The 9215-nt window shown below is 37.8% G+C and overlaps 1 protein-coding gene across 1 annotated transcript; it reads left to right on the top strand.

Annotated features, from left to right (window-relative positions):
- Positions 1-2019: 2019 nt before the first annotated feature.
- Positions 2020-4152, top strand: LOC110608465 (3-isopropylmalate dehydratase large subunit-like). Its single transcript, XM_043952682.1, has 5 exons — positions 2020-2314; positions 3012-3128; positions 3522-3596; positions 3714-3781; positions 3875-4152. The coding sequence occupies exons 1-4, from the start codon at positions 2165-2167 to the stop codon at positions 3774-3776; spliced, it is 405 nt and encodes a 134-aa protein (XP_043808617.1). The 5' UTR covers positions 2020-2164; the 3' UTR covers positions 3777-3781; positions 3875-4152.
- The last annotated feature ends 5063 nt before the right edge of the window (positions 4153-9215 follow it).

Raw genomic sequence — 9215 nt, 5'->3', positions numbered from 1 at the left:
TATATGTAATAGTATAGAATAGTGGACATGATAATGATGTACAGTACAGAGTTTATGTAATGTATAGAAATGATGTATTAGCAAGTTATGTAATGAGTTATAGAATTGTGCTTGGCCCTAGTGTATGTTTATCCCTTTGCACATGATCCTTTTATGATTGAGATAATCTTGTTATGATGTGCTAGGCTTGGTGCATGGTAGTCTTTCTATCTCTGTAGTTACTGTATGGTACCTAGCAGGTATCACTCTTCGAGTGCATACAGACAGAGCATGCATAGTCCAGGCTTAGTTGATGAGAAAAGTTTCAAGAAAAGAAAGGTTAGAAAAGCAAAGAAAGAAAGAAAGAAAGAAAAAAAAAAGAATAAGTACCAGTTTTAAGCTTAAGTGTGATCATGTATGGGATTTATCAGGTACACAGAGTTGACAGTAGGCTTACTACGGGTCCCGGCGGCCTTAAGCCGATCTGGATCCTAGTGCCGGTGATGGTCTGGTAAGCGGGCTGTTACAATTTTAATTAATAATTTATATAAAAAATATTTTTCATTGATAATTTTCATTTAAAAAATCTAATATTTCTAAAGAATATTTAAATTTAAATTTTTAAATAAAAATATATAAAAAAATTATAAATATTATTGTAAAATATATTTTTTATATTAAATTAATTATTTATATAAATGGGTTCGGGTAGTGGATACCTATACATAAAATCCGAATCCGATCCGAACCCGCAACGGGTATTATTTTTAAAATTCGAACCCATCCCAAAGCCGATTATAATTATCCAAATCCGTCCTATTAGGATTCGGTTCAGTTTTAAATTCAAAATTTTTAATTAGACCGAACCGAACCAAAATCACCTATACTACATCGTTTTGAAATGTACCCTTATTTGCCCTAAATCTAAAAGTCGTGCCACTGAGTAGAGACGCTAATCTCCATTCCACGCCGCCTCACGTCACACATGCCTCTGCCTCTTCTCTGAGCACTGAGCTCCACCACTTCCAGCTGGTCCACTGTCCATCGTCCAACCAACCTCCACTCTCCTCCCGACATCGACCGATTAACCATCGCGGCTAACTCGGGTTATCGATCTTCACTACGTTGCGGATGCGCGACTTAGTTAGCAACGCCGACTCCTCCTCACCTCACTGTCGCTCTCTAGTCTTTCTGTCACTGGTGGATTTGTAGTTTTCTCCCAAGGTTTTTCAATTTTTCTAGCTTCTAACCCAAATCCTCTCTCCCAGTACTTGCTTCTTTGTGTTGTTGACATTTTTTTCGCTTTCTGATGTGTTGCATGCAAGAAGAGCCTCTTCGCGGCCTCCACACAATCGTCGGCGTCGGTCGTCGCTCTCCACGCAATCGTCGGTCGTCGCTCTCCAGTCCATCGGCTCTCCGCGCCGTCAGCAACTTGGTTGTCCTCAATCCTCTGTCTTCCTCAGCCCTCAGTCTTCCTCAGTTCAGTCCTCAGTCCTCATCAGCAACTGTAAAAGGTAAGTAATTTTTTTTTTATAAAGAGTATGTTCTGAAATTAGTTTGATTTTCAAAGGCTAAGTTTCCTGGTTCTACAAAGTCTAGCTAAAATAACCAATTGGAAATTGAGTTCACGGCTGATGTTGGTTCGATTTGCAGTGCAAAGCGGACAGCAGCCAGGTCTCTTACTGCATGTTTTAAAAAAAATATTAATTAATTATTTTATTAATTTTAAGTTACCCCCAACCAAACATAGCCTATATAATAGTCTTTGATATGAACAGTTAGGAAATGGATGATCGGATTGTTAGATGTAATTTTTTTTTTCATCAGGATTTTGTTATGGTACTGAGTTTATTGCAGCTTAACAAAGGAAAGTGCTACTAATGCTACAGGGAGATAATTGATCTAATTTCGTTGAAGTGATTGGAATGCATGAATCTGATGATTATTTACCATCAGCATCGGATGCAGTCTAAATTTTTTTATCTGTTAATCTCTTTATATTTGATTGAATTCCATTATAAAGGTCTGTGTATGGTAAGTTTGTTTCCTTGTGTACTTTGTTTTCTTGTCTAGTAGTTTCAAAGAGAAACAAGTTTATTCACAGTATTTTCTCCATCCATTAGGATTTTCAATATCAGCTGCTAGATTGGGATTGCCTGATACTGGATTTATTTCCTATGGGGAAATGGTGGATCAGGGGCAACTAATCACTCAAGCTGTGTCAATTCCTGTAATTGGGGATGGTGATAATGGCTATGGAAATGCCATGAATGTCAAAAGAACTATCAAGGGATTTATAAAAGCTGGCTTTGCAGGAATCATTCTTGAAGATCAGGTTTGTATTATTTAAATTTTACCTATACGCAAGCATGCATACATATATTCCTGATTTCATTGCTTAATTTTTCCTTGGTTTTCTTTTTGATTCTCTCTCTATGTCCATAAGTTAATTAGCAAAGCTGGAGGAATTTGCTTTGATGTGGTTTCAAGTAAAATGAAAAAATTGAAAAGTGATTTTCACATATTTACATATATTATATAATGAACCACAAGCCTTAAGAGTTTGTCTTTTTGCCATGCTTGATTTAACCTACCTCACTTTATACCTTCAAGGTTTGGGACCGTGAGAAAATTGTGGTCATACCAGATCATTATATATTCACTGCTGATGAGCTTGCAAACCGTAATGTGGACATTTTGAGGCATTTCTGCCTGAAACAAATTATAAAGCACTTCTATGATATCAAAGATCGTAGTGACTTCAAGGTTTTGTTTTATGATTAAATGGTTGAATTATTAAATATTTTTGCCTATTGTTTTAGAAACTTTTATTTACTGGCCTTTTACTTGCATGGCAGGGCTATACTTGCATGGCAGGCTAGCCCTGATTATAAAGGTGTATGCCATATTGCACTTGCACAAGAAGGTCATTGTAGGCCAGGAGAGGTGGGCTTCTTTCATAAAGTCAAATTTTTTATCCTCTTACATATTGGAATAGGAACTAATCTTTTATTAATTTCTGTCCTCATCAGGTTCTGTTGGGTACAGATTCTCACACCTGCACTGCTGGAGCATTTGGTCAATTTACTACTGGAATTGGCATCACTGATGCAGGTTTTGTATTAGGAACTGGGAAGCTCCTGCTCAAGGTTTGTAAAATTGGTTTTTCTTTCTCTAATGCTGCTTTTTATGCAACCGTAGCCTGTTGCATTTATTAGTTTTACATTCTATAGGAGGCTTCATGCACATCACTGAAATTCGATAGATATATTAGCCTCTTTTTTTCTTGTTTATTTGATTTCAACTAGACTTAAACTTGAGACTTTACAGGCCAAGAGATGACTCTAGTACCATTAAATTAAATATCATTGGTTATTAGCTTCTTTATGGTGTTTTGTTTATGAATTTTAACATTCTGCTTTGGTTCATTTTCATTTTTAACTTGACAACCTAAAGTTGCAAGAGATTGTTCTACTTTTGTTACCTGCTATTTTCCAGTGAACATTTCTGTACTTTTTTTCATGATGTAATCCAAATTGCAGGTACCCCCAACTCTGAGATTTGCAATGGACGGTGAAATGGCTGATTATCTGCTTGCAAAGGATTTGATTTTGCAAGTGAGTTTATTAATCTGAGATGTGTGTTTGCTTTGGCAGCCATCAACTTAAACCCTTAAATGAAAAGCATTGCTCATTTTTCTGTTTCTTTAATGTGATATCTATATCGCTTCACAGATTAAATCTAAGATGTGTGCCATAAAACTGAGGACTTTATGGCTGCTGCTAAAGTTTTTCTAAATTCGGTGAGAATTATTTATTTCTTGAGGATTTATGTGTCCATTACATTTTATATGATTTTGGTTTCCCTTACCTTATGAAGCTCATTCTATGCACAGGGCAGAAAGGTCAAGGTTCCCACATTTCTTGTCCCTGCAACCCAGAAGGTCTGTAATGCCGGATCATAATGTGTTTCAAGTCTGCGAATTCACCAGTTACAAAAGGATACTGATCTAAAGACAGAAAGAAACTGATTTACAAATTTAACTGTAATATATTGTAAAAATTATCAGGTTTTGAGATATTTTAAGTTTCTTAGTGTTGAACTATAGTAATGTTTTGGACTTTTAGATTGCAGAATTATGAAATGAAGTTGATGTGTATATATTGTCTTTGATATTTTATGTATTGGAATGTGTGTACATATTGATATTATAGCAGGTTTATGAATTTATTGAAAAAATGATATGAATTAGATTTAAATGTATTTATTAGTGATAAATCATACACAAAAACAAATTAAATAATAAATATTTTTTTAATTTTACTATTAATTTACGACGAAATAGCGACTAAATGCTCTTCCCTGGTGCGATAAAATAACAACGAAACAGCGACCAAATTAGCGATTAAAACAGCGATCATTTCGCGACCAAAATTTAACGACCAATTTACTACCACACAGTGACTAAATGCTCTTCCCTAAGGCGATCAAATAACAACGAAATAGCGATCAAATTAGCGACCAAATTAGCGACCATTTCGCGACCAAAATTTAGCGACCAATTTACTTCCACCCAGCGACTAATATTTCTAATACTTAATTTGCCATGACACCAAATTAGCGACCAAAAATTGGTCGCTGATTGGTCGCTATTTTAGCGACCAATTTCCAAGTTGTCGCCAAAAATTTAGCGACTGGCCAAACACCGACCATTTCATTTTGGTCGCTAAATGGTCGCTATTTCATAATAGCGACCAAATTCTGCCTTTTAGCGACTAAAATTTTGGTCGCTAAATCACTGTTTTTTTGTAGTGAAAGTGCCCTTGAGTCTTCTATGTGTATGTGTGGAGTTGCAAGCCCTTTTTGGTCTTTTGATTGATGCCCAAGTGTGTTTAAGAAGCCTTCTTCACATTATTCATGCACTAAAGAGGAAGGTGGAGTCTTGATTTGAATTTTGAATGTGCATGACACTAAGTGGGAAACATGTGATCTTCAAGATTTGGCTTCTTGAATAAGGAGGAGACTGTTCGGGGGCACTTTCGGCCGCCTAAGATGAGTTTCGGAGGCTGGACTTTCGGCTCTGGACGCAAGGTTCGGTGGCCGAAGGTGCCGCCAAAGGTGGGTGACTTTCGCCTCTGGACTGAACTTTCGGCTTCCAAAAGTGCTTCCGATAGTGGGTGACTTTCGGCTTCCGAAAGTGCTTCCAAAGGTGCTTCCGAAGGTGCTTCCGAAGGTGGTTGAGTTTCGGCTTTTGAAAGTGCTTCCGATAGTGCTTCCGAAGGTGTTTGAGTTTTTGGCACTTTTTGGCATTTTTAAGAGCATTTTCTCCAAATTGTTCCTTTACACCTAATATCTGTAAAACATGATTAAAACCACAAAATTAGGTAGAATAGGTGCAAATAAACATCAATAAGATCATGATAATATGGACTAAAATATGCTCTATCAAATACCCCCACACTTAACCTTTTGTTTGTCCTCAAGCAAATAAACATAGTCAAATAAGCTTTCTTTGCTCTAGATCCTTATTTCCACTTAAGCTCTTACTCTAAACCCCTATATTGAAGCATTGCAGTGAAGAATATATGCATGAAGATTACTCACCTTCTTTCCTTGTTTCCCTTTGCTTACTATGGCTAGGATTTGTTTTCCTCAAGAGAGACCATACATACACATGTTTGTTAAGACCTTTTCTAGCTTTCAGAGTGACTTGCCCTTACCTTGAAGTACTTTATTCAGGCTTTTGCACTTATATTTTCCTTGAAAAAGTCACCAACCTTTTGATGTGAAGGTACATATTTGTGATACCCACCCCCAGTTACTCAGTTGGTCACCTTTCCAAGTGGCTACTAGCTTTGTTCTTAGTCTTTTGACCATTGGAATAGTTTTTGATTTTGTGCTTTTGAGGTCTTTGCCTTTGCTGAATTTTCATTCTCTTAATGATTTGGGCAAATCAACACCAATTGCTAAATCAAGTCACATTAAGTTCATTCACACAACTTTCAATTTATTCTCATCAATTAAGGGTCATCAATATATTTTTCACCATGGCAAACTCAAAGATTCAATTCAAAATGCAATTCTCAAACATGAATATAACTCACTGCAATTGATTCAACATAAGTTTAAAAGAGTTATCACATCAATGGGGTCATGGAGAGAAAGACTCATCTAACATAGTTCATCAGTTTGAGTAGAGCAAGACAAAAAGAAGAAGAAGGTTGTGGTTGTGTGTGTTTTATTGAAAGCATAAACTAAAAAAATGAAAAAATTTTGCCTAATGCAAGCAAACTAAAGATTAAAGCAAAAAAATAAACTTAAAAGTAAAAATTCAGAGGTATGCACCCCCACACTTAAATCATGCATTGTCCTCAATGTAAAAGAAAAGAGAAAAAGAGAACAAAGGAATTTGAATACTCCCCTGGGGTGTGGTGTGCATGGCATGATCACTTAGGCAGAATGAGTGACGAATAGATGTTCGTCTATGAACTCTTCTTTGACTGGACATGGTGCAGAGCTAGAGGGAAGTCGGCTGAGGTGGTCTACCACAAGATTCTCTTTGCCTTTCTTGTCTCTTATCTCTAGATCAAATTCTTGTAGAAGTAGGATCCACCTAATGAGCCTTAGTTTTGCTTCTTTTTTCTTGATCAAATATCGTAAGGTTGTATGGTCAGAGTAGACAATGACTTTGGTTCCCAATAGATATGGTCTGAACTTTTCCAAAGCAAATACAACTGCCAAGAGTTCTTTTTCAGTTGTTGTGTAGTTGCTTTGTGTAGCATCTAGTGTGCGAAAGGCATAGTGAATGACATGGAGTGAGTTTTCCATACGTTGCCCCAAGACTGCTCCTACTGCATAATTGCTTGCATCGCACATGATTTCAAATGGCAAGTTCCAGTCAGGTCCTTGAATAATTGGGGCAATCACAAGCAATTCTTTAATTAAATCAAATGCCTTTTTGCAATCTGCATCAAAATCAAATGTTACATCCTATTGGAGTAATCTGCATAATGGCAAAGTAATTTTTGAGAAATCTTTGATGAATTTTCTATAGAATCCTGCATGGCCAAGGAATGAGCGGATGTCTCTAACATTTGTGGGGTAGGGCAGATTTTTGATGGTATCCACCTTAGCTTTGTCCACTTCAATGCCCTTAGCTGAAACAACATGACCTAAGACCATACCTTGATTAACCATAAAATGACATTTTTCATAATTAAGCACAAGGTTAGACTCAATGCATCTTTGTAAAATCTTTTCCAAGTTAGTAAGGCATTCATCAAAGGAGTTTCCATGTACTGTGAAGTCATCCATGAATACTTCAATGGTCTTACCCACATAGTCAGAGAATATGCTCATCATGCATCGCTGAAAGGTGGCAGGTGCATTGCATAGTCCAAATGGCATTCTTCTGAAGGCAAAAGTGCCAAAAGGACAAGTGAAGGTGGTTTTCTCTTGGTCCTCTGGGGCAATTGGAATTTGATAAAAACCTGAATAACCATCAAGACAACAATAATGAGACTTACCTGTAAGCCTTTCGAGCATTTGATCGATGAATGGAAGTGGGAAGTGGTCTTTCCTTGTTGCAGAATTTAGCTTTCTGTAGTCCATGCATACTCTCCATCCATTCTGAACTCTTGTGGGAACGAGTTCTCCTTCAGCATTCGGAACAATGGTAATTCCAGTTTTCTTTGGAACTATATGTACAGGGCTCACCCATTTGCTATCAGAGATTGGGTATATGATGCCTACATCAAGGAGTTTGACTATCTCTTTTTTCACTACCTCCATCATAGGTGGATTCAGTCTTCTTTGAGCATCTCTGACTGGCTTGCATTCATCTTCCATGTGAATTCTATGCATGCAGGTGGAGGGAGAAATACCTTTGATGTCATCAATGGTCCATCCTATGGCTTCTTTGTATTTCTGTAGTACCTTTAAGAGGCTTGCTTCTTCTTGTTGGCTCAATTCATTGGACACTATCACTAGTAGTGTCTTGTCAGCTCCCAAGTACATGTATTTCAGATGGTCTGGGAGAGGCTTCAGATCAGAAGGTTGTTGTAAAGATGGATTTGAGGAGCTTGCTTGTGATGGAGACTCCTGTGAGAGGTTCGGCGGCCGAAAAGTGTCTGAGTTCGGTGGCCGAAGGTCTTCAGTTTGCGGAGTGCACTGTGGCGATGGATTCGGCTTCTAAAAGTCGGTTGGGTTCGGCGGCCGAGAGATGTTTGGCGGCCGAAGGACGTCTTCTTTCTGCGCAATGTGTTGCAAAAGTGGTGCAACCGAATCTGGTGTCTGAAGAGCAGTGGGGTTCGACGACCGAAGGTGGGCTGTGTTCGGCGGCCGAATATCTTCTATCTGTCCAACCTCTATCTGCTGAATGCTGCAGATGGCTTCTTTCAGTTTCAGGTTTTCAGTCCTGCAAAGATCATCATCCAGCATACAATCTTGATTCTCATTAAACACATCTTGGCTTAAACAATCAATAATATCAAGACCATAAACTGGGGACATATCATGTGGGTATTTCATGGCATCATAGACATTGTACTTAATGACTTCTCCTTCAAATTCCATGGTAAGAGTACCATCATGCACATCGATTTTAGTTCTAGCAGTACTCAAGAAAGGACGCCCAAGAAGAATGTCAGAACTAGTATTGCAACTATCTTTCTTAGTATCAATTACATAAAAATCAGCAGGGAAGACAAGTTCATCTACTTGGACTAAGACATCTTCTAGAACACCTATAGGGTATACCACAGATCTATCAGCCAATTGTATCACAACTCTTGTTTCTTTTAGTGCACATGCATTTAGAGATCTATAGATGGAGAGAGGCATGACATTAATGGATGCACCAAGATCACACATGGCTTTCTTGATACCAACATTCCCAATCTTACAAGAGATAGCAAACATACCTTTGTCCTTGCATTTGGTAGGGAGTTCTCTTTTAATAACAGCAGTAACTATCTCACCTACACTTACTTTTTCTCTTTCAGCAAGCTTTCTTCTATTTGTACAAAGCTCTTTCAGAAAGTTTGCATACCTGAGGATTTGCTTGACAGCATTTAGCAGTGGTATGTTGATTTCCACTTTTCTGAAAGTCTCAAGGATCTCCTTTTCCTCTTTTTCTTTTTGTGTTCTTTCAAATCTTTTTGGAAAAGGAGGTGGAATGTGAAAGCTCACCTTCGGATCAGGCTTGTGCGCAGGAGGTGGTTCAGATTGTGCTGGAG

The sequence above is a fragment of the Manihot esculenta genome, chromosome 2, assembly GCF_001659605.2.
Source record: "Manihot esculenta cultivar AM560-2 chromosome 2, M.esculenta_v8, whole genome shotgun sequence".
Lineage (NCBI taxonomy): Eukaryota > Viridiplantae > Streptophyta > Magnoliopsida > Malpighiales > Euphorbiaceae > Manihot > Manihot esculenta.
The sequence above is the reverse complement of the archived record's forward strand: the minus strand, read 5'-3'. Positions and strand labels throughout refer to the sequence as shown.